The sequence below is a fragment of the Panicum virgatum genome, chromosome 4N (genome assembly GCF_016808335.1).
Source record: "Panicum virgatum strain AP13 chromosome 4N, P.virgatum_v5, whole genome shotgun sequence".
Taxonomy (NCBI): domain Eukaryota; kingdom Viridiplantae; phylum Streptophyta; class Magnoliopsida; order Poales; family Poaceae; genus Panicum; species Panicum virgatum.
Window position 1 is genome coordinate 9,711,750 of NC_053148.1, and position 24,950 is coordinate 9,736,699.

General features: G+C 41.6%; 2 protein-coding genes and 2 long non-coding RNA genes across 9 annotated transcripts in view; 2 read left to right on the top strand and 2 right to left on the bottom strand.

The window, feature by feature from the left end:
• The first annotated feature begins 4,864 nt into the window (after window positions 1-4,864).
• LOC120670447 (putative 1-phosphatidylinositol-3-phosphate 5-kinase FAB1C) lies at window positions 4,865-13,107 on the top strand. Its single transcript, XM_039950543.1, has 11 exons — window positions 4,865-5,566; window positions 5,651-6,391; window positions 6,484-6,634; window positions 6,721-7,059; window positions 7,662-8,345; window positions 8,431-8,762; window positions 8,836-8,962; window positions 9,072-9,230; window positions 9,365-10,810; window positions 10,897-11,163; window positions 12,562-13,107. Exons 1-11 carry the CDS (start codon window positions 5,325-5,327, stop codon window positions 12,814-12,816), a joined length of 4,743 nt encoding a protein of 1,580 aa, XP_039806477.1. The 5' UTR covers window positions 4,865-5,324; the 3' UTR covers window positions 12,817-13,107.
• A 3,634-nt stretch (window positions 13,108-16,741) lies between these two features.
• On the top strand, window positions 16,742-19,313 carry LOC120668870. Its single transcript, XR_005672606.1, has 4 exons — window positions 16,742-17,013; window positions 18,432-18,495; window positions 18,592-18,676; window positions 18,965-19,313. It is a non-coding gene; the product is annotated as an uncharacterized LOC120668870 (long non-coding RNA).
• Window positions 17,835-19,350, bottom strand: LOC120668871. Its single transcript, XR_005672607.1, has 2 exons — window positions 19,279-19,350; window positions 17,835-18,234 (listed from the first exon to the last, which is right to left on the bottom strand). It is a non-coding gene; the product is annotated as an uncharacterized LOC120668871 (long non-coding RNA).
• Window positions 19,351-20,907: 1,557 nt separating this feature from the next.
• The window catches only part of LOC120670847, a 36,646-nt gene continuing 32,603 nt past the window's right edge, over window positions 20,908-24,950 (bottom strand). For all 6 annotated transcript variants that reach the window (XM_039951017.1, XM_039951016.1, XM_039951015.1 and 3 more), the window contains 9 exons: window positions 24,213-24,357; window positions 24,039-24,124; window positions 23,834-23,944; window positions 23,575-23,649; window positions 23,385-23,450; window positions 23,076-23,264; window positions 22,864-22,974; window positions 22,648-22,728; window positions 20,908-21,433 (listed from right to left, as the gene is read on the bottom strand). In XM_039951017.1, the coding sequence (XP_039806951.1) occupies window positions 21,254-21,433; window positions 22,648-22,728; window positions 22,864-22,974; window positions 23,076-23,264; window positions 23,385-23,450; window positions 23,575-23,649; window positions 23,834-23,944; window positions 24,039-24,124; window positions 24,213-24,357 (1,044 nt within the window). In that variant the 3' untranslated portion in view covers window positions 20,908-21,253. The remainder of the gene's footprint in view (window positions 21,434-22,647; window positions 22,729-22,863; window positions 22,975-23,075; window positions 23,265-23,384; window positions 23,451-23,574; window positions 23,650-23,833; window positions 23,945-24,038; window positions 24,125-24,212; window positions 24,358-24,950) is intronic.

The window sequence follows — 24,950 nt, forward strand, 5'->3', positions numbered from 1 at the left end:
CGTTGCGTTGCATCCCTCTTGTAGTTGTACGGCGACATGTTTCGTCTGGTGCTACAGGAAGTTGCAAGCATAAAGAATCTTCAGTTTTTGCCGTACTGCTGGCATGATTTGAAAATAAAAGTTTTTTTGTGGACGATGAAAAAAAATATTCCTACAAAAATTTTAGTTGTAGATTTCCTGCATTCCAAATGATTTACTACCAATGATCAGTTGATCAAGAGAGCTGATTATTAGATCTAGAGTTATACAGCTGTTACCGCCGCTGCCTACGGAAAAGCCCTACGGCCGCTCCTGCCCTCCGCCGCCGCCGCCTACGCTGCCAGGGCTCGGTCCCCTTTCCTTCTTCTTTTCCGGTGCGTCTGCCGGAAACGAGAAGGGGAGGGGACCCATCCTTTTCTTTTTTCCCCTAGTTTTATAGTGTCTTAGGGTTTGCTAAATAAATTTTCGGTGAAATCATATGATTTTCGGCCGGGTTTGTGTGATCTGCGATGACTTCAGTGATTACCATGACAAGATCATCATTACAAGCATCGATTTCATCGGCAGGCGGCCAATTTGTGGCCATTATTTGCAAGGGGAGGGGTTCTTCTGGGAGCCCCCTACGAAGACAACGACTCCGGATCATCAATCTCATCGTCGGTGGTCGCGGAGAGGAAATCAAGTTTTGAAGGTGATAAATCTGCATCCTATGTTATACCCGAGATGCAACCGCTGATATTCTTTTAGCGTTTTGGATTGGTTCCAAAGCGTTGGATCTTGCGGCATGTCCAATGTTTTGGGGTTGGTTAGCGGATTTGGCAGGACTGCACTTTGGCTTCGACATTCGATGGAAGTCATTGGAGAAGAAGACGATGGAAGAATCTGAATAGAATATTATGTATCTTGTATTTCAAATTTTTTCATGTGTAATTTGGGGATGTACTTGTCAAGATTTAATATAAGTCCCCCTTCCCTTCGCAAAAAAAATGATTTACTACCTAACCATACCATGCGTATAGTGTAGCTAGTCTGAAGCTACATTAGCATATCAGTACCTAATAATATCAGTACCCAGTACTGCAGTGACATTGTAGAAAATTACTGTTCACACAGTTTTAGAAAAAAACTTGTGACTGTTTGTGTTTGGTTTTTACCTTTTGTTATGTATTGGAGACATAAACTAATTAACACCCACCAGGGCAGATCTAGCACTAGGTCTAGAGGACCCTAGGAAACAATGGAGCCCCCCGCGAACTCTTCCTCCATTTTTGAGAAGAAAGGAGGAGGATGAAACAATGGAGCCCCCCTCGAACCCTTCCTCTATTTTTGAGAAGAAAGGAGGAGGAAGATGTGGAGGAAGAAAAAAGGGAGGGAGAGGAAGAAGAAATCCGCCCCTCTTTTAATCATTTCTGGATGCGCCACTGATGCCCACGTATCGTGCCATAGCTAGTTCACACTGTTGGCTTCCAACATTAGGTGTCAACCAGAATAAATCATTTTTCACCACAAACAATTCTGTGCTTGCTAGGGGGGCACAATATTCATGTCGATTTTTAAATGCCTGCCAGTTAAAAAAAACTGTTCAGATATAATTTGGGTTGGGTGAGGGGAAGCGAGGGGTCCCAAGACCCAAGTCCACAGAATTCAGTTCCAAATTGAAATAGGCCAAGTAACAACCCATTCGAATATCCAAACGCTTCCCAAGCCTTTGTGAGAGTCCATATCTTTTCATCACAAAGCCTACACATCACGATCACAAGGCTGAACAAGGACTGCTTACTGCTTGATTTTTCTATAAGCAATGTACTGCTTTACCTAGATTGGATGTGACCCAAACCGGTGAAAAAAGATCCCATGTTATTGTAAATAGCAAGTTATTACACCCTGGCTGGCATGGTTGGTTTAACCTTTTACTAATTACTATACTAGGTCCTTGAGATAAAAGGAAGTTACGCGTGATTGAGAATGACAACTGAATTCGGCATGCAAATTAGTATCATAGAATCTGCCGCTATTCTGCCATTGGACAAAGAACAAAAAAAGGAGCAAAAATATGGGTCGCTCACTATCTTCACCTCCATGCTTCCCGGCGCATTCTAAGAATATTCCAATATCAATTGAAACTTTCAAGATGTCATTTAAAGTCTAACAACTGAATGTTTTTATTGAATTAAGATTGGAAGTTTTCAATCTAATTTAGAAGCCCAAATGAGAGTCCTTGGCGAGCAGGGAATACAACCACACCTGCGCTAATCACCCAATCAATTGTTTGATTCTCTCCTCCAATGAGTTTTACAGAGATTAGTGCAGATGTACTTGCCACAGGTACATATTTGATTTTTCTTCCATCAAGCAACGATATCATTTATTTTTCTTCTAAAATAATACACATCTTTCTTTTTTATAAAACAATGATGCCAATTATTATTCTTCCAAAGCAAATAATAACACGAATTATGGGTGAATGCATGTGCAAAGAAAAATAAAGTGCGTGCCAAAAAAAATAATACGCGGGTATAAGAGGTGGGTATAAGAAATTCATGGTGCAAAAAGTATTAGTATTTCGGTGGAAGCATTTTCCTTCTATCAAAAAATGGGTCACCATCCCCTTTCATCGAGCCTATAGATCTGACAAGTGGAACCTCTATACGAGGTGTACGGTGGGTCTAATCATGGTGAGAAATGTTTTTAATTCTTTCAACTTTTATAGTATATAGATATTGTATAGATATAGATATAGATTTATAGTACAAATAGAATAATTCACAAGAATATTGTCGTGGTTACATTATATTTTATTTTATATATTAAAGTTGTCAGCATTTGCCACACTTTGTGTCTGTCAGACCTGCTCCAGGTTAATCGTTCGAATTATGTGCCACGTTTTGCTTAGAGAGAAAAAAATCTTCTTGTACTTTATGAGTCATTAACCCATGGGTCCAATGTGCCATGAAAACAATCTTGCAACAATTTTATGGCTGTGAACCAAACAGATACAAAACGCAGTCAAACCTGAGTAATCTTATCAAGCATGGCGAAGGTTGCGACACGTGACGACAACTACAAACCAAACATACCCACAGAAACATTTGGCATAATTTTAGAAGCAATCACTAGCAATTTGTGCCTCAATCCAATAAGTTCATGTAGGCTTTGCTAAGTTATTTTCTTTTACTTTGATCGACATCAATAGCCAAAAAAATCATATTGATTGGTCCATGTAACTAGATTCAACATAGAAGAAAAATAATTTCACCGTATAAAACTCTCTCTGTTTGTTGGACCATGCCCTAATGAATACATATTTTAGATCAGGGAGGTATAAATCACATTCACTTATCAAATAGGGAAAAACTAATATTCACATTTTACTACTACTAATTGGAGGTTTCTTTTGAGTCTCCACATGAAGCCAGCTAGAATCCTAGGTGGACACTTTAATAAAATAAAAAAATCCTATAAATTCTCACAGAAATCAGAAACACCCAGCAATCAATCCAACAACTTCAATTATAATATCAATCATCGGATCTGTAATCTTTCATAATAAATTACACATATATGCCATTATGAAAATAGACTAAAATAATCTCCTATCTAAATTATCCACCTCTACCATTATAAAAAACCTAAAGTAACACCCTAATCTTTGTGTAAATTACTCACCTATAATATTATAAAAATAATACAAATACCTCCTAAATTTGTATATAAATTATCTAATTATATTATTATTATTACAAGTTAAATTACTATTAAATATGAATCTAAATTATATAATTATAATAAATATTAAAGTGCATCAATATAAAATTCTAAATTACCATTTCTATTATTATTAATATACTCCCTCCGTCCTGAAATATAGAACATTCTAGAGCTTTTAGGAAAGACTATGATTGTGTAGAAAAGACTCTTGTACCCCCTAATTATTTGTATTGGGACTCTATCTGGGTGATTAAATATATGCTAATTAAAGTAGCATGTCCTTTCCCCATGCACCTCCTCCACATGCATCTCACCTACATGGTTGCATGCACGTCTTTTTATTGGAAAAAATCCGAAAATAATGCACAATTAAGATATGGTTGGGTCCACTTTCAACCTATAATGCCTTATATTTGAGGACAAATTTTGAATCCTAGAATGTCCTACATTTCAGGTCGGAGGAAGTATTATTTATATAAATATACTGCCCACGATATATGTCACTATATATTCATGTATGATAAAAGAGATAAGAATGCCAATTCACAAACAAATATTTCAACTAAATATATATCAAATACATATAGAGGTGTGATGCAAAATGAAATCTATTGTAACTAGATAATGATAAATATATATATTTTAGCATATGTGTTAGAATATTTAATAGATAAAAAATGTGTAAGATAGATAATTATAATTATTGACCTCATTCTTATATTAATTCTAATTAGCTCGTGCGGGAGCACGAGTTGATAGACTAGTTTGGGATAAATTTACCATCTATTAAGACTTTGTTTAGTTCCCAAAAAAAAATTCTACAGTATCCATCACCTCGAATCTTCGGACACATGCATGAAGTATTAAATGCAGTTGAAAAAATAACTAATTACACAGTTTAACTGTAAATAATGAGACGAATCTTTTAAGCCTAATTAGTTCGTGATTGGATATTGATTGCCAAATAACAACAAAAATGCTACAGTATCCAAACTCAAAAATTTCTAAACACTCCCTAAGATGGAAAGAAAAAGAAAAAGAAACAAGCAGAAGACTTTCTGAGATTTTTTTTTGCCTTAAGAAACATTAGTCGATTGCTCATTGGCTTTGACTAAGAAAACAAGTAAAAAGGCGAAAGAGAAGAATATAAAAGGAAAAGAAAGCAATTAAAAAGGAAGGGGGAAAAAACCCGCGGCACCCACCCAACAAATTTTTTCCCTTCTCCTACCTGCTCACCTTTCCCCCTACTCTATATCTACCTCCATTCCCGCACCCGCAAAAGCTTCCCCCTCGCCCCCATGGGCACCGCCCCCTCCTATTTCCCCCACCGCAAGCCATCCTCCTCCGCTGCCGCCGCCTCCAGCCTTGTTCCGCTGCTGCTGGATTGGAGAGTTCTGGACCATGCTGCCTTCTCGCGCGCCACATGCTCGACGGAATTCCTCGGCTGTGCAGGAGTCAAGAAACGCTAGGATTAGGCTCTTCCTGGGGTCCCTTTTAGTTCCCCTCTGACGAATCGTAGGCTTCCGGTCTGTTGTGTCTGTCCTGTGTGATTTGTGGGTGTGCGGAGTCTACATAGAAATCAAGAACTGCCCACTCTGGGTTTCCAGCAGCCCTTTTTTAGCGGTTCTGGTGCTTTTATGGGAGTGCCCATCGCGCAGAAGTCCGATTCTTGGACTGCTGAGCTCGCGATGACGGACTGCGGCGGCCTCGGCGTCCGGCATATTAACGGAGGCCGAGGGGGTGCCGTGGAGCAGCGCGAATCCGGCGAGAAAGGGCCTCCGGTGTCCCCACCGGAGCGGTTCTTTACGCCGCCTGCGCCGAGGATGGCTGCGTGGCGGCGCATGTCGTCGCCTGGTCCTCTCCGGTGCTCGACGCCGAGGTGAGCAATTTGAATTTCTTGTGTATGCCTTGGAGGGGATAAACTTGTCGATGGTCTTTTCACTCATGAAATTGGTGGATGCAGGAGTGTTGGGTACGAAGATGGTGAGGACTCGGACAGGTACTTCTCCCCCCAGAGTGAGTTTTCTCAAGACAATTCTGATACGGATTCAGCGAGCACAAGTATCAGTAGGTTGTACACCTTCCGGTTGGGGACTTCGAGCCCTTTAGATAGTCCTATCAAACAATTGGGAGTAGGAGACACAAGTCCTTCCAGGAGGGGTGCTCATTCTCCTAGTTATCCTTGGAATTCTGGCCGTGTATCAGATGATGTGGATTCTAGCTTTATCAATTCACCCCCTCGTGATGATGAGCAGAATAAGGATGTTGTACAACCAGTTGATTTTGAGAGTAGACATATCTGGTATCCTCCACCACCCCAGGATGAGGGTGATGATCTTGAAAATGGTTTTTTTAAATATGACGATGATGATGACAATGATGTTTGTGACGGGAAGGTTTTTGGAAATGTTATCCATGATTATGGCGATGGTGATGATGATGATTTATTGGGGACCAAAGGAAAACATAATATAGCTCATAAAGAGTTCCTGAGGAGTGCTTTACATGGGCATTTCAAGGCTCTTGTGTCCCAGTTGCTCCAAGGACATGGAGTTTATCCTGTGGATGGCTGGTCAGAAATAGTGGCCTCACTAGCATGGCAGGCAGCAACCTTTGTTCGGCCAGATACGAGCAAAGGTGGTAGCATGGATCCCTCAGATTATGTCAAAATCAAATGTGTAGCATCAGGAAATCCAAATGATAGGTATGCCCTTTACTGTAACTTCTATTGAAGAGTTGCGTTAAATAATTTCTGACATGGTGTATAGAGCTAAATGATTCTTCATCTGTTCGCAGTGCTTTCATTAAAGGTGTTGTTTGTTCCAAGAATGTAAAACATAAACGTATGGTGTCAAAGCACGAGAACCCTAGGTTGCTTCTTTTGGGAGGAGCATTGGAACACCAGAAAGTTACAAACAAACTGGCGTCGATAAACAGCATTCTACAGGTCATATCATCATTTTCCAATCATGATATGTTCATCCTGATATCTCTTAGTATGTTAATATTGATTTTAAAGTGCGATGTGTACAGGAAAATGAGTACCTTAAAAATGCTGTTGCTAAGATAGAAGCCCAACACCCTCATGTCTTGCTGGTGGAGAAAAGTATACCGTTGGATGCTCAACAGCTTCTTGCAAAAGATATCTCTTTAGTATTGAATGTAAAGAGATCACTCCTGGAAAGAATATCACGCTGCACAGGTGCTCAAATTGCATCATCCATTGAAAACATTACTTCTACAATGGTCGGACATTGCCAAACATTCTGGATTGAGAGAGTCACAGAATGTTCATCACCAAGGATGTCAAACAAAAAAACAGTCAAGACACTGATGTTTTTTGATGGTTGCCCAAGACGCTTGGGGTGCACGGTAATGCTGGAATTTGCATTTCAAAGATAACTTTTATTCAGTATTACCGTCAATTGAGGGCCCGAAATATAACTGCTTCTGTTGTTCTTCTTTATTGGTCATTATTTTACACCTTTGATGATGTTTTGTGCATAGCAATAAATCTTCTTTGGTTGATTTTAAAATACTTTGTTTCAATTGTCTCTTAATACTGTATTATGTTGGGACTTGTGTTTTTTGGATGTTTTTATTTATATTATGATATATCATATTTCATAGAAGTATCATGCACTCACAGCTTTGAATATGTTCTTTACATTGCCATGGATCTTCTTGGAATCACAAATGCTTTGTTTTGATGGCCACTCAATCCTTTACTAGTTTTGGTACTATTTTTTAGGTTTGTTTCTTTATTTTGTGATTACATCAATCTGATAGAAGTGGTATGTTTTTACACCTTCAACAACGATCTGCGCATTGCAACGAATCTTCTTTGGTGGTTGGCAGATGCTTTGTTTCGATGATGTCTTAATCCTTTACTGTATTTGGAACTTTTTTTTTGATGTCTTATGTATAATATTGTAATTATGTCATATATGATAAAGGTTCCATTTTTTCCCTAGATTGTTCTAAGAGGCAAATCCTACGAAGAGTTAAAGAAGGTCAAACTTGCTGTACAGTTTGCTTTATTTGCAGCATACCACTTGTCACTTGAAACCTCATATCTTGCTGATGAGGGTGCAACACTTCCAAAAGTCCCTTCAGATCTTCAACTTGACAAGCAGATTTTTTCCTCAAGTCATTGTCAGCAGAATTTGAATGAATTTCAAACAACTGATGAGAGAACTTCTGGAAATGGGTGCATCATGCCCTGCTTTGATGGTACTTTGGCAAGTCAATCCCATTTAAGAGCTGACTTAATTCACAAGGAATATGTAGAGCCTCATTCAAGAGCTGACTCAAGTCAGGAAGATTATAATGGTGGAACCATTGACGTGTACCCTTATTCCACAAAAGCTTCAATGCATGATGGCTGCATGCCACCTGTTGGTCGAATGTTAAAGGTTGAAAGTGACTTGGATAATGGTTGGAATCATATATCAGATGAAGAACGTGTAGCAATACGTGATCATAATGAAAATCACCTCGCAACATCTGACAACCCACAGAGCATTTTGGTTTCCTTGTCAATTGCGTGCCCTCTGAGAGGAATTGTATGCAAGCAATCTCAGCTCTTTCGCATAAAGTTCTATGGTACCTTTGATAAGCCACTTGGAAGATATTTCCGTGAAGACTTATTTGTTCAGGTGATTGCATTTTCATCCATAATGTGTTTAGTTTACCATATAAGCTTTGCAGTTCGTCATTGATACTTCCAACCTATATTTGCAGACTTCATGCTGTGAATCTTGCAAGGAGCCTGCAGAATCTCATGTGCGATGTTATACTCATCAACAAGGCAGTCTCACAATCAGTGTCAGAACTCTTTCATCTGTCAAGTTACCTGGGGAGCATGATGGGAAGATATGGATGTGGCATCGGTGTCTCAGATGCAAACCAAAAGATGGAGTCCCTCCGGCCACACAAAGGGTGATCATGTCAGATGCAGCATGTGGATTATCTTTTGGAAAATTTCTGGAACTTAGCTTTTCAAATCACACGACGGCCAATCGAATTGCCTCCTGTGGACACTCCCTCCAGAGGGACTGTCTTCGGTTTTATGGGTAAGTCATTGCTTCTTATTGTACACTCTTCAGTTTCATAATCAGTGTAACTTTTAGCATCCTCCATCGACAGGCTTGGAAGCATGGTTGCTGTATTCCGTTATTCACCAGTAGACATTCTTTCTGTCAACTTACCACCCTCTGTACTGGACTTTGCTTATCCAACAACTCAAGATTGGGTCATCAAAGAGGCTGCTGATGTATGTTGATGTTAATATTACATATGCTTGTTCATATTGGTGTTAAAAGTCCTCTTGAAATAGCTTTTTGGGGGATGTATTGACCTAGCTAAATCTTTCTAACTTGCAGGTAGCCTCTAGGAAGGAGCACCTTTATAGGGAAATTGTGGCTAAAGTTGACTGCATTGAACAGACAATTAAAGCACAGAATGTTACCATGAAGCCAGGCTTGTATAATCATGTTGCTGATCTTAAGGAGTTAGTTAAAGTTGAGTGGAAGAAGTATGATGTAAGTTCAAAGGCTATTTGTTTTATACATTGCATTTAAACTGTATTGGTTTTCCTACATGTCATTCTTGAGTTAAAGTTTCCAGTTATGTTGAACCGTATTTTTTATGTCATGCACGCCCTTTACTTTTTCAGATTTTGTCGGGATTTTCCAACATAGATAACTTGCTGAAATTTAGACCAATTGTGGATGTTCTAGAGCTCAATCATCTGAGGCGAGAGCTTGTACTTGATATTCACATATGGGACCGCAGACTGTACATGATGCACTCCCTCACTAAAGAGAACTGTCATACTGTGCCGACCGATGCACAATGTTCTGACAAGCTTACTGAAAACTTATTAGAAGAACCAAAGGATGTGGTATCCTGTAAACATGGAACTATCAATAATTCTCTAGAACAGACTCAACCAGGTACATTGGAACTGGCCACAGATTCAGCAAAACCAATCCCCACAAGGGAACAGAATAATACTAATGGGTCACATTTTGGATTGAAAACCAACATTGCAGCTGATGTATCTCTGCAATCTGGCTCAGCTAGTATAAGCTCTGTCCTTGGCCCAAGTGAAATACATAGTGAAGGAGTGCTGGGTGATGAATTTAAAGCTGAAAAGATGTTGCAGAAGTCACAATCTTCTGCCTCCAATCTTTCTGACAGAATTGACTTAGCATGGACTGGATCTGGTCAGTTTGTTGATGATCCCCCACAATGTGGCATGGAGACAGTTTCAGTCAGACCTGCTACCCTGAAGGATGATCCTGCATACCAGAAGGTTATAGCACCAATTAGAATCAAATCATTCGATTCTGCTGTCAGTTCCAGAAATAGGTTATCACCTGTTGATGATTCAAATGCTAACATAAGAAGATCTTATTCGCAAAGGCCCCCAAAGGCTATTGAGAGAACTGGCAGGGCTTGGTCTCCAACGTTCATGAACAACCTGTCACTTTCTGGTATAGTGGATGGTGAGGGTCGGTTGCTACTGTCTCAAAATGATTCAGATGTAGTCGTTCCAATTTATGATGATGAGCCATCTAGCATGATAGCCCATGCCATAACTGTTCCAGAATATCGCAGGTTCTTGTTGCCACTGATGGATGAGAATAATGAATCGAGCGTATTGAATTATGCCGCACATAAGTCTTCTAGGAGCACTTTAGATGGATCAATGCGGAGCTATGGTTCTGATCAGGCTCAAGCTGTAACTGGAAATGATTCTAAGGATAACCATTTGACAGTTTCTTTTGAGGATGAAGACTCATATTCTGTTGATAAAGCAAAATTTTCTGTGACATGTTATTTTGCAAAGCAGTTTGATGCAATCAGAAGAAAGTGCTGTCCAGATGAGTTAGACTATATCCGCTCTTTAAGCCGCTGCAAGAGATGGAGTGCTCAAGGTGGCAAGAGTAATGTCTACTTTGCCAAAACACTAGATGACAGATTTGTCATAAAACAAGTGACTCGGACAGAATTAGATTCATTTGAGGATTATGCAGTTGATTACTTCAAATATTTAACAGAATCTGTATCTTCTGGAAGCCCAACTTGCCTCACTAAAATCCTTGGTCTTTACCAGGTTTGTGTTACTATTCTGTTATTTTTCTATGTTCATTGGGTCCTGTGAGATTGAATTGTGGACTTAACTGCACATTAATGCACCAGATCATTGCCAAGAATTTGAGAGATGGAAAGGAGCTGAAGATGGATGTAATGGTAATGGAAAACCTATTTTTCAAGAGGAATGTATCAAGAATATATGACCTAAAAGGTTCCTTGCGTTCCCGATACAATCCTGATGCGTCAGGGAACAACAAGGTTCTCTTAGATCTGAATCTGTTAGAGACACTTCACACGAAGCCCATTTTTCTCGGAAGCAAAGCAAAGCGAAGGCTGGAACGAGCAGTCTGGAATGATACGTCTTTTCTGGCAGTAAGTAAACTCACCTTTTCTGTTGTGAAATCATTTACGAAGGTTATATATACCATTTATGTCATGCTCAGTAGATTAAAGAGCCACACCTTTGCACTTGTTAGTGAATACTACTATTTCTAAATGTTACATTGTTACATAACCCATGATGCATGGACATGTTGGCTTGGTGGCGTGTCGGTGTCCGACACCGATACTTCACCAATACGTTGTCGATATGTATGACGGAGTGTCGAATATTCACACCTCTAAAACAAATAATAATCCTGTTAATAGATACTCAAGCGACATGGAGTCGATACTTACACGATACGGCCCAGCCCACCAAGACCAAGCTGCCCCTCCCCGAATAACCGCCGCTGCCTTGTTACCCTCACAGCCTCACCCCACGCTTGAGCTCAACCACAAGTAGACCGAGACGTCGCCGCATCTCTCTCTCTCTCTCTCTCTCTCTCTAATCAAGTTCCGCCAGCTCAACGCTGCCCCTCGCAGCGATGCAACGCTGCAGCGCAACCACTTGTCACATCGACTTGGCCCGCCAGGCGGCCGGGCTTCGTTGGTGCTGCTGGGAAGCGGCGCACCATGATGGCTGTGTCGCTGCCTATCAGTGGAGACAGCATTGGCGCACAGAGAGGGCCACGGTGCACCATCGCCCAGAGGAAGTGCCCATGGCGTCAGGCCTAGGAGGAGCTTGAGATTGACTGCTTCTCTCTTCCTCCCAAATCCCAATATATTTCAATCCCGATTCTTCTCATATCACTTCTAAATCTTCACTGTTGTTTGTTCTGGAAAATACATGGCTGTGTCGCCGTATCTGCATTTTTCGAGAAACGGCGAATCCCCGTGTCCGATACGTGTTGTGTCCGATACGTGTGTCGTAATCTGTGCAACATAGTACATAACATGGAAAGAGTGGTGGAAGTATCAATTGGATGTCATGTAGCTCAGTTTTCAGTAGTGGTAGTCCACATCGCAACTACTGACAGTTAAGAGTGGCTACTTGGATATGGCCTTAGCCAAATGTAGTCCTCACGGGCTTGATTATTTGATTAATACTGCTCAACGAGTCAATATCATGGCTTAGCCCAAGCCACTCATTTTGCGATTCGATTGCTGACTCTTTTTGTGGGTACCATTCTGACTGACTAGTATCTCAAGGTATGGTGTCATCCAAGTTATTGGTCAAGTTGATGATGCAAGCATACTTTAGCAAATATATGGATGGTACTATATATCACAATATTTGGGTGTTTTGTGTAGACTGTTCAGACTTCAGACCAGTGCTGTTTGCAGCATATCAGTTCAGAAAACAATGGCACATGCCACATGAAGTTGCATTTCTCATCACTCTTAAGCGTGATCTAACCATTCTGTTGTGCATTCCACTTTTTCATTCAGTCGGTGGATGTGATGGACTACTCTCTTCTAGTTGGCATTGATGAAGAAAGGAAAGAGCTTGTGATGGGGATCATCGACTATCTTCGGCAATACACTTGGGATAAACAACTAGAGACTTGGGTGAAGGCATCAGGTTTCTTGGGTGGCTCCAAAGATGTTCTGCCAACGATCATATCCCCAGATCAGTACAAGAAGAGATTCAGGAAGGCCATGTCGAAGTACTTCTTGACTCTCCCTGACCAATGGTCACCGTGACGCCTCAGATGAATTCAGGCAATTCAAGCACGGTGGGGACAACACTTTGGTTTCTTTTCCTTTTTTCCCCTTTTGTTTCTGTTAGACTTAGAACAATGGATCCATCTGTGCCTCTTGTATGCTATTTTTGTCCACAACAGGCAGGATGAACTCTGTAGAGATTGTGGCGATTGCTGTCCGTCCAGGCAGAGGTTAGGAGTCAATACGTGTACATACCCAACATTGTAACATGAAATGCAAAGAAATGAAAAAAAAAAGAGAAAAAGCGATGAAAGTTCCTTACTAGCGCTATGATTTTTTTGCGTCGATGCTGTGTGCATTGTTGCTCTTGAGACCTGATGCTGTTATTACGGTACAGAGCACTACTTCCTATATCCCGTACTTCTTGCATCCTCTGAAATGTACTTTATGACTGAGAAATAATACCTATACAAAATAACTTAGAAAGCTCTGATGTCCAGTATCTATTGTAATTGCTGGTATTTCTTGGATCTTTGCCTTGATGGTAGAAAATGAACTCATTAGCAATAAGTTTTTAGACAGCTACATGTTTCTGAATGCACCCACTTGTTGACGCAAATCACGGCCAACACACGGACGCACTCGAATGTGCAGTGAGCAGAGGCGCGCGTCGCAGCGCCGCTGCATAGACCGGTCGCCGCCGGCGAGACCGGTGACGAACCTATGAACGTTAGCCCGAGAAGACCCGTCGAGGCAGGCGCACGCAAGGTTGTTCTAGGGTCGGCAGGCCACCTAGAATGCCCTCAATCGACATAGAGACGAAGGAGGAACAGCAAATAATAGATTGGAAAAAGCTAGGGCAAGAGAAAGTAAAAAGATAAAAGTTTTTGTGTTTGATCTATTGGATAACCTCAATCGGCCGTGACCCTTTATATTTATGGTGGGGTGGATTTATCCCGCAAGAAATTCTTTTACAGATCTAAATATACAAAAAGTTCTAATTGTACTCGGACTCCAGGTGGACCGATCTGACCGGTCAGACCCACCGGTCAGACCGGTCGGCGCTTTGTCGGATCCGAAATAGGGCCGACCGGTCGGTCATAAATTGCTTCTTCTTCAAGTTGATGATGAAACAACTTGCTTAGGCCTCCATACCTGCTTCATGGTCGCCGACCTTGCTGATATAACCTCTGCATGATGTTCCATGGACTCCTTCTTGCGCATCCGTTGCAACCTTCTCTTTTGGGTGTGAGACTAGCCTGAGGGACACCACCTCGGTTGTAAATACTGGTTGTCTTGCTTCATATCCTACTCACCATCTTGGTTGCAATTAGTTTTGCTTTTGACCAGATTATCACTAGCAACAATCGGTCTTTGAGAGGTACCATAACTTGAATATATAGAAGAATATTGAATAAAGTATGGACGCATATACATTCTACTATAATTCAAAGGTGTGTAATAGTAAGGATACGACTAGAACCATGGAGCAATCGGCTCACCAAATAAACATGGCGCAATAATGTTATTACCTTGTTGCAAATGAGAAGCCGATTGGTCACGATGCTTCAATGATGAATTTGTATCTTTAGCTTGATCTGGTCGCTTTTTCTATTTCTGAGTAGCTTCTTTCTCCTCATACTTAGCCAAGAGTTCCTTGAAACTCGGCTTTTTCTTTTTGGCGTTTCTGGAATTTTTTCCAGAGCTCTCAGAATGACCGGTCAGACCGGTCTCCAGACCGGTCAGGCTGGTCTGTGCAGACCCATCTTTTTTTGCTGCTTGTGCCCCCCGAGCACTGAACCTCCAGATGGACCGGTTTCTAGACTGGTTTGTGTAGACCTGGCGCCCTGTTGGCCCCGAGTGTTGAACCTTTCGATGAAGCTTCAGGAGACCCCTTTTCTGGAATTTCTTTGCTTTGTCCCATAGGTTTTGGCCTTACCAATGATTATATTCTTCCCCTTCGTTGATTCGGCCGAATTAAAACCTTAGGATTCTGTAACTCAACAGTATGCATAGGGAAATGATTACTATCAACTTGCATTTGTGGAACAACTAATCGTCATTCATTAATGGCCAATTGAATTTGCCTTCTAAACACATTGCAATCATTGGTTGCAAAAGAGAATGAATTATGCCATTTGCAATAAGCATGCCGCTTTAATTCCTCAAACGACAGAATAGCATGAGACAATTTAATGCATTCCAATCTATTTAATTCATCGAATATGCTATCACATTTAGATACATCGAAAGTAAATTTAATATTATCTTGCTAATTTTTCTGAATCGGCTTGAGAGAACCGCAAGTGCAAGGTTTATCATTCGAAGGCCAAGCAAATTCAGCAGCATAAACATCTTTGCCTTCATCGTCTGAACAATTTGATTCACAACCAAGAACATAAATAGGACGATTAGGCTTTTCATTGGACTTTTGCAAATTTCTAGCCTCTTTAGCTCGGCTTTCATTAGCCAGAGTTTTTTGCAGAACTTGACTAACATCTAGAAATTTTTGTCCATCTAGCTTTTCTTTATGAAAATCAAGTAAACCAGCAAAAACTAGATTAGCTAAATCTCTATCAGAAATTGTCAAACTATAACATCGGTTTCTAATATCTCTAAATCTTCTAATATATTCAGCAATACCTTCATGTATCTTTTGCTTAACCGATGTAAGATGTGATAATTTCAATTCAGTTTTACCATTAAAGAAATAATCATGGAATTTATGCTCTAAATTGGCTCATGTGCGAACTGAATTGGGTAGCAATGAAATAAACCAAATAAATGCAGCACCCGATAGAGATAAATGAAATAATCTCAATTTGTAAATATCACTAATACTAGCTTCACCACATTGTATAATAAATTTGCCGATATGCTCGAAAGTAGTTCTACTATCATCACCAGTAAATTTAACAAATTCAAGAATTTTAAAACCCTATGGATATGAAACAGGCTCATATTCTTCACGGTATGGTCTCTTATATGATCGGCATATTCCTTTTGGATCTATACCAAAAGTTTGTCTAAGGATTTTAATCACTTCATCTTTAATGTTGCCAGATCCAAAATCATCGGCCATAGGCTGATTTACATTAGGTGTACCATAATGTTGAGCAAAGTTCGGCGGTGTAGAATGCTGCAACAAACTTGCTGCCCCATACGACATATTTGCGTGAGGTGCTGAATTATAATTAATTCGGTTTTGCTGGTTAGCCAAATCTCTTAATACAATTCGTGCACCAAAAGAAGCCCAGCCAGTGTGCCCACATCGCCTGCAATTCCCATCCGTCGGATCGGGCTCGCGAACGGCCCAGATCGTTCCGCCCCGACCCCCGGTCCCGCACCTCCGCCGCCGCGTCCCGCATCGCCGCGGCGAGGCGGATCTCGCCCTCGAGCGGCGGGCGGAGCTTTCTCCCCGCCGCCCTCTGCTCCTCCCCCGCCTAACAGCTCGCGCGCGCCGGGCGCCGACGGGCTTCCGGCGTCTTCTTGCGCTTCGCGGTCGCCGCCCAGGCCAGCACCCAACCTCAGCCGGTCAGGAAGCGCCCACGCTCTCATCCCCTGCCCCCGGCGAGTGCCAGCCGCCCTCGGCCTCCGCCCCCAGCCAGCGGCCGCCGCCCTCGGCGGGCGCCAACTACTGTCGCTTGCGACTGTCGGGCGTCGGCTCCCAAGAGCGCGCGACGCCTACCCCCAGCTAGCGAACGCTCCGGCCGCCGGCCATAGACCGCGCCACACTGCCTGCCCGCCTCGCAGCACCTGCGGCGACCCTCCTCCGCGCGCTCGCTCCGGTCAATCCCCGCGCCTCCGCTCGGCGTGCCTCCTGCTCCTGGCCACGCTACGCCACGCCAGTGCCGGTGCGGGCTGCGCCGCCCACGCCACCGGGGCTCGGCGTGCTCCTGCTCCTGGCCACGCTGCGCCACACCACACCGGCGCTGGTGTGGGCTGCGTCGCCCACGCCACCGGGGCTGGCCGCGCCGACCACACGCCAGATGTGCTGGCCGCGCTACCTGGCGACCCCAGCTAGCGGCCGCCGCCCTCGGCGGCCGCCGACGACTGGCGCTCGCGACTGCCGGGCGCCGGATGCACATGCCACCAGAGAGGGGGAGATCATCTTGCTGGTGCTCAGTTTTGAATCTTGGGATGCACACAATCTGTTTGACTAAATGCTTCAGGTTGGAGACGGTCACGGTGGCTCCAGTGCTGGGGATCGCAAGAGCTCCTTGGCATTTCGTTAAGGTCAGCACACTGCTCGCTCGATTTTTTTCAACTATTACAATGGCTAGTATTTTTTTTCAGCATGTAAAGGTTTATGCGCGATCTTCCTGATATGTTCCTGGTAGAGCTATTCCCTATATTCCTACGGGTAAGCCAATCAACGATTCACAGATACTATATGCTAATTCTACAGGCAATCTGCACACAGTGTCACGTAGGTGTTTGTTGGAATGCTTGTCTGAGTATTGCATTACATTAAGGTCAATTAAAATTTGGAATAGGACAGAGCGAGTTTGTAGCCTTGACCATTATATTTCAGCTCCCAGCATCTCGAACTTCATTAAGTTTGTCGGATACTGAACTGAATTTTCTTTGCATGAAGGCATGCTAGACTGTTCCATTTACAATAATGAAGCAATCCGATTCTGTGCATTGATTATTCCGTACTTATTCTAATATCATTTATTTATACTATCCATATCCAATTTCAGTCGTGTACTTTTCTTGTATGGGCTGAATGCCATGGAATGGTCACCAACTCACCACTATGCAGCAAAAGGACTGATCACGTTGAGCTATACTGATTAACTTGACATTGTCTGCAGATTTTTGTGTGCACAAACACTGAATTAGGATATGAGCCAGTAGCACAATTCTTTCAGAACTGTGGCATTATCGCAACTCAAATTAATTAACTACAATCTAAAAAAGAGAACTGCCCAGTAGTAGCCTAAGTTTATGCCCAGTGTCCAGCTTTAGGCTGAAAACAGCAGCAGCGTTTTCAACTGCATATAGCACAGCTCCCGATAAATAAAAGATAATATAAACAGAGATGTCAAATCAAGCAGGTAAATAAGCCTATATGCTCTCTTACAGATAAAACGGAATGTGTTATAATCGTTCAATAAATGATCACTGCAGAGATTTTAAGGACTTCTAATTTGTTGACACAAAGTTACAGAAGTGTGTAATTTTACATGAGAAAAGCACACAAGGATTGTCTTCTTTAGTCATAGACTCAGCATAAATGCACATACCTTGTTGTGTTGTCCATGATGAAGGAGTGGGGAATAGGAGCCGGCGCCACAAGTTTCACATGTTATATGGCTCAATGTTAGTCCATTGCTATAACAAAATGTGGTTACTCAACTTATATAATAGGACAGATTAATACATCTTATACTCCAAAAATACTCTTTTGAGCAATGGTCGTCTTCTTGACCTCTCCAGTGATTATTGTTCCTGCAGATTGTAAAATATACCTATAAATCTTCCTGTCAAACCCGAAACAGTTCGCATCACAAAGTATATATGCATTATGCTAAAGATAAATCTGTACCGATGCTGTTAAGATGAACACAGTTAACCCAAAATTAATGTTGGCACTTATCTGAAACAATTACAATTCTTATAACTTTGAATCTTACATTCATTTTAAGAACATGGGCTGAGAATGACAATACAAAGAAAAGGAATTTTAAAGACTTCGACGATAATCAGCAGGTACAATATATATCTTTGTCTTAAGTTGTTTCTATACAATGAACTATACAAAATATCGTGCCATGTATCACTTATTGTTTGCTTGGTTACACATAGGACTCGAATGGTAGTAGCGATGATGACAATACCCCTTTGAAACAAACTAAAAGAACACGCTCACAAGGGAAGATCAACCAGTAAGGTATGCACACATTCACTAACCTGTCCACAATCTATGCTACATATTATCACTAGTATATGAAAGATATCACAAATTTATTAAACAAAAATTTAATTATTTCATCACATGCTATCTCAATCTATGATTCTCCCTTCAAGATGTTCATTCAATTCAATCTTGTTGTTGCCATGTATTTTATTCATTAGATCGAAACTATCTTTCTAGCACCATATTTTATCTTTATCGACAACCTGTTCTAGATTCAAAACATGAGATTGACTTTAATTTATTTTTTAAAATAATTTTCAGGATATATCATGCTTCACAATGTAAAAACTACATATCAAGTGGATTGCTTTTGGATAGGAGCTAGCACCAGTTATGTCTACATATGAACAAATAGAAACTATCTTTTGTTGTATATAACGCCTCTGAGAAGAATGGTTAGAGGAGCTGGAACTAATATCAACAATGTGAAAAAAAAGGTGGATCTTTTGTTATAAATACTCCCTAGAGGATCAGTTTCCACCTCATCTGTTCTCGCTTTTGGACAGAAACTATCTTTTGTTGTTTTGTTGTATATAACAGCTCTAAGAACAATAGTCAGAGCAGAAGATCCTCACCCTTTTCTTATAAATATTACATATTGCCAATCCTACCGTTTCTGGAACTGATATCAGCAATGTCTCAAAAAAGGTGGAACTTTTGCTGTAATATACTTTTTTAGTACTCCTGAGAATGATGAAAAGATAATCTTAAAAAAGATGCTCATTAGTAACTGCCGATCCACTTGAATATATCAACTAAATACACAGTGCACAATTCAATTGCATGTTCCATGATAACATGACCACACACTGGCCAAACTCACTACTTGCTGCGCCAAAGATTCTAGTTAATCACTAAAGCATTATTAGTTGGACTTTTGTAATTAGCCGAATCATTCATTGTCTTATCGGTATTAGATGTAGATGCGTTATTATCACTACCGATAGGCTTCATACCAAGATGTGATTCTATTCGACTAAAGCGGTCATCAAACATGCTATGAATATTTTGACCCACAATATCCAACTTATTATTCACATGAGAAGAAACAACATTATTTATAGCATTAGCTATTTCGGAATTAAGAACAGGCTGTTCGCTCTCATCGAATTTTATCTCAAACTGTGAAACATCGAAGGCGGCATCCGTTGTGACCAACCCGTGACGGTCGATGGAGAAGTGCGAGATGTACTGTTTCATGGCTTCTTCCTCCAGCTTCTGGATCTCCTTCTCCTTCTCTTCTCATCTTCTTTTGGACGTCATCAAAAGCCTTCTAATGCTCGGCCGAAAGTTGCTGAAAAATCAGCCTTTGGATGTTGGCAGCATCAACATCACTAGGTTTAGGAATTTTACCGGCCATGGTAGCCGATTGATTCTATCCCAAGCGGAGTCGCCAAAAAGTATATTGACGCAAATCACGGCCAACACACGAACGCACTCGAATGTGCAGCGAGCAGAGGCGCGCGTTGCAACGCCGCCGCACAGACCGGTCTCAAGGAGCAGTCAGACCGGTCGCCGCCGGCGAGATCGGTGACGAACCTACGAACGTTAGCCCAGGAAGACCCGTCGAGTCATGCACACATAGAGTTGTTCTATGGTCGGTAGGCCACCTAAAATGCCCTCAATCGACGTAGAGACGAAGGAGAAACAAGTAATAGATTGAAAAAATTAGGGCAAGAAAAAGTAAAAAGATAAAAGTTTTTGTGTTTGATCGATTTGATAACCTCAATCGGCCGTGACCCTTTATATTTATAGGGTGGAGTAGACTTATCCCGCAAGGAATCTTTTACAGATCTAAATCTATAAAAAGTCCTAATTGTACTCAAACTGCAGGTGGATCGGTTTGACCGGTCGGCGCTTTGCCGGATCCGAATTAGGGCCGACCGGTCAGACCGCTTACAGGCAACGGTCAGACCGGTCTAGTCTAATCTGTCAATTTTGGTAGTCAACACCACCCATAGGCTTTGTTTATATTTGGTATCGTGCTGGTTTCATGGAAGCAACTACAACTTATTTTCAAATTCGGATTATGATGTTAGCCACAAAGTTTAAACTCTTTACTAGAACATCACATAAAAAAAGCAGTTAACGCAAATTTTTGTGTTTCAATATTACGTTGCACAAAAGATAAATATATTGAAAGCTCCCAAAAGAACAGAGTCTCCCCTGCGCCCCTCCCTTGGATGTTGATCCGGTGGCCCAGATTGAAGTTTGCATAGTTTGCACGGTGAGGTTAGTTTGCACCTGATATGTTCCCATTAATAATGGACCATTTACAGCAATGTTACAAAACACTTACTACCGCTTTGATCGCGCCATCTGCATCATGTTGCAAACTTGCAATGAAGCAGGCGGTATGAAAAAATGACAGAATTTCCCCTGAAACACTTGAGCAAATGTCCCAAATTCAGAAGTTCAGATTACATAGGCTCCAACTGCAACTCGCTAGAAGACTGCGGCTGAACAACAGGATCAACAAACCGAGGAAACTGTCATGCCCACAAGGCTGTGTGCTGCCGGCACCCATTATTCGTGTGGGGTCTGCTACGTTCAGGCTTTCCCAGCTGATCCAAAGAGATGTAATTTCTCTGCGACGACAGCTTTCATTGCTTCTTTTGCAGATGACATCACTTGGATGAGGTCCTTTCCTGACTTTTTAAGGGATTCCAGGTAGCTGTTTCGGACCTCAGTGTTCACATTGAATTTCCTGACGCCCAAGTCTATGCATTCCTGCTCCAGAAATAAATACATGATTATCGGCATTTGCACAATCAGTTCAACCATAGCAATAGTTTCTGTATGGAATCGTGATTCAGTCCATACACTTCATGTACAAGCAAAAATGTATTGCAAGTACTATAACTTAAAATCTACCTCTCAAAACATGTTCACAGGTTTGCAGTGGGAAAATAATTGCAGTGTTTAGATAATTCGGTTATTTCCATGGCTAATGCCTAATTATATGTTCAAATACCATGTTGAGCCTCATGCAGAAACTCTTTGCTGAAAGTTTAGAAGATGGTTTGTGATGGATTGCCTTCCTTTACTCAACACCTTAACAATAGCTACAAGCTAAAGCTTCAGTAGTCTAATAAATAAAAAACTGAAAGAACACCCAGTAAGAGCACTGGACGAATACCTCCAATTGTGGGAGATGCTAGAAAACATACATATTCAGCTAGATGTCCAGGATCAACATATTTGGAAGCTTTAAAGCACTGGCATCTACCCTAACAAATCTGCCTACAATTTGTTCTTTGCTGGGACCATTAAATTTGCACCAGGGAAGCATATTTGGAAGTCTCGAGATCCTTTATGGTGCAAATTTTTCATATGGCTTGCTGCCCTCAATCGTTGGACTGCTGATAGGTTGTCAAAGCGCGGATTGCCACACCCGCTGGCTTGCTCACTTTGTGATCAAGCCCCTGGAACCATTAACCACCTGCTGATTTCATGTGTGGTCGTGTGGGAAGTTTGATACACTGATTTTGAGAAAATTGGCCTGCAGGCTCTATCTCCACAATCAGGTGTTGTTTCCTTCTCCAGCTGGTGGAACAGGACATTCAAGAGATTGGACAAGGAGCACCGAAAAGGCCGAAATACATTGATCATCTTAGTAGCTTGGGAGATTTGGAAACACCGAGCAACTATGTTCTCAACAATGCTAGCCCTAATCTGTCTTTGGTAGTGTGGATCGTAGAGGAGAAAGCCCTATGATGTACACCTGGGAGCTCATGGCCTCCAGACCCTTTCTAGGGTTGGTATTCTTGCAATTTGTTCGTTTCCTTGTTCAGGCATGGCACACATGTCCTGTGGGTCTAGAGTGTTTGGATCCTGTGTGTTTCTGTGTGTGCTGTTGTAACTTTAGTACTCTTTTCTTCTTAATGAAATGACACAGCTGTCTTGCGTCGTTTGAGTAAAAAAATTGAAAGAATGTAACGTACCTGTACAAGCTCATGAGGCAGACCAGATGCTCCATGTAGAACCAAGCTAACTCCTTTCTTTAGGGTTAACGCACGAAGGTCCTGTCATTAGTTAAAGAACATGCTGGTTCTGTAAGGACTACTCAAATTAAAGCAGGCAATCAAACAATCTAAGTTTATCTCTAACGATCTTTTCATGAGACATTCAACATGCAAGTGTAATTGAATTTGCCTGACCTTTAGCAAGTCAAGTTTGAGGTTTGGTCCACTAGGTGGATATTTTCCATGAACATTTCCAATGCAAACTGCTAGAGCATCAATACTTGTCTCATCAATAAATCCCTCAGCCTGGAAATATATACCCCAAACGTTTTAAGAAACATGCACCACAAGTATAGCAATAGAAAGAAAGTGATTCAGTTCATATTGTAACAGAAGAATAATTGCACCTGAGCAACATCAGTAAATCTTGCTTCGTATTCTTCAACTGTCAAGCCATCTTCAGAGCCTGAGAGTCTACCCAATTCAGCTTCCACAAGTAAACCTTTTGCATGAGCCAAAGAAGATACGATCTTTGTGTACAAGATGTTCTCCCCTAATGTTAGATGGGAACCATCCACCATGACCGAATCAAACCCCTGGAAATTCAAGGGTCACAACAATTGACCAGGAGAAAACTCAAGATTAAGTGTTCACGGCTAGGAAATGCATGTGCAAATTTTGGCAGTTCATATTTGAGGTGGGTCTTCTTCACATACCATCTCAAGAGCTTGAAGCAAGTCTGACTTGGAAGTACCATGATCATAATGAACAGTGATAGGCACCTGAGATAAAAGAATCAGAGAATGCTTACCGCTAACATTTGTCGAACTTGTGGTTTGTTTAGGAGTAAAGATAGTTTAATTTGTGAATTTTCTTTGAAATTGCAAATTCTCAAGTTTCTCTTACACTGGATTGTTCTGCAGCAGCAATGCAGGACACTACCAATGGGACTCCACCTTGCTTCAGAGCACTAGGATGAATCTAAATGGCAACCATAGAAATCAAGATGAAAGTTGAGAAAATACATGCCATCTACTAAATTTTCATATTCCGCAAGGTGCTCATAATCAGGAGCTATGTGGTACTGCTTCCAATGGGTAAATATGTTTAATTAGGTTTTCTGCATCATGTCATTTCTCAAAATCAGCATATTGAAGTTCCTAACCTGCAGGATAGCAGGGCTATTTTCAGCCTCTGCTGCTGCAACGACAGCTTCAACTCCTTCAAGATTATACACATTGAAAGCGCCAATGGCATAACCGCCCTTCTCAGCATTCTTTACAATAAGAAAATAATCAATAGAGAATTTAAATCTGGTAAATGATCCCGAAATTAGTCTTGATAAGATGTTGAAATGGAGAGAATATTACCAGAAGAAGTTGCTTTGTAGAAATTCTAGATGGGGAAGCCCAATTTCGTACCACTTTAGCAAGAGCACTATTATCGCCAACATTACCTGTTTCGAGGAGCAAGATAGTACCTTGAGTCAAAAGGGGTTATATTATGTGTATGTGTTGGTATGGATGAACTGAAATGTTTATTACCAGGAAATACAATGTAAGGTACACCGGGGAATCTACTCTCAGGACCAAGCTGCCACAATGGTACACCAGCTAATGCTTGTCCCATTACTTTGGCACGCCGAGCTTCCAAAGCTTTTGTAGCAATATCAGACGAAGTGATTCCTCCCTATGTGAATGACATTATAAAATAATTTCAGAAGTCAATTTCATTCACAACATGTGGGCTTGATCCTTTTGTTTCCCAACTAAAATAGCAGCACCTATATACATTGTTTTTGCTCCAACGGAACATGTAATTATGTAAGTGTAATTCTATCTCAAATGTCATCAAGTATTTAATTAATAATAAGAGTGAAAGAAAACAGAACAAACACATTGATTTAACAGCAATCAGCCAATTCTCCAAAAGTTGTAACAAATTATCTATATGCATTGTTGGTGTGTATAGTTTAGGCCCATCTAGAGGCCTATGTAATGGTGACTATATTACCCACCCTATCTAGGGTTTGGGGAAAATACAAGGAAATTGATCCCCAAAACATGGTATATAGCCTTCTCTTCCCTCTCCCTCCCTCCCTCTAGCCGCCGGCGCTGGCCCCACCCGCCGCCGGCGCCCCCTCCCCTCTCCTCCTTCCCTCCCCTCTCCTCTGCTTCCGGCCGCCCGACCTCCTCTACTTTGCGCGCTTGGCCCGCGGTCCCCTGGCCGCCCGCCGCCGGCCTTGAAGGCGCCGGATCCGCCCGCCCTGGGCGCGGATCTGG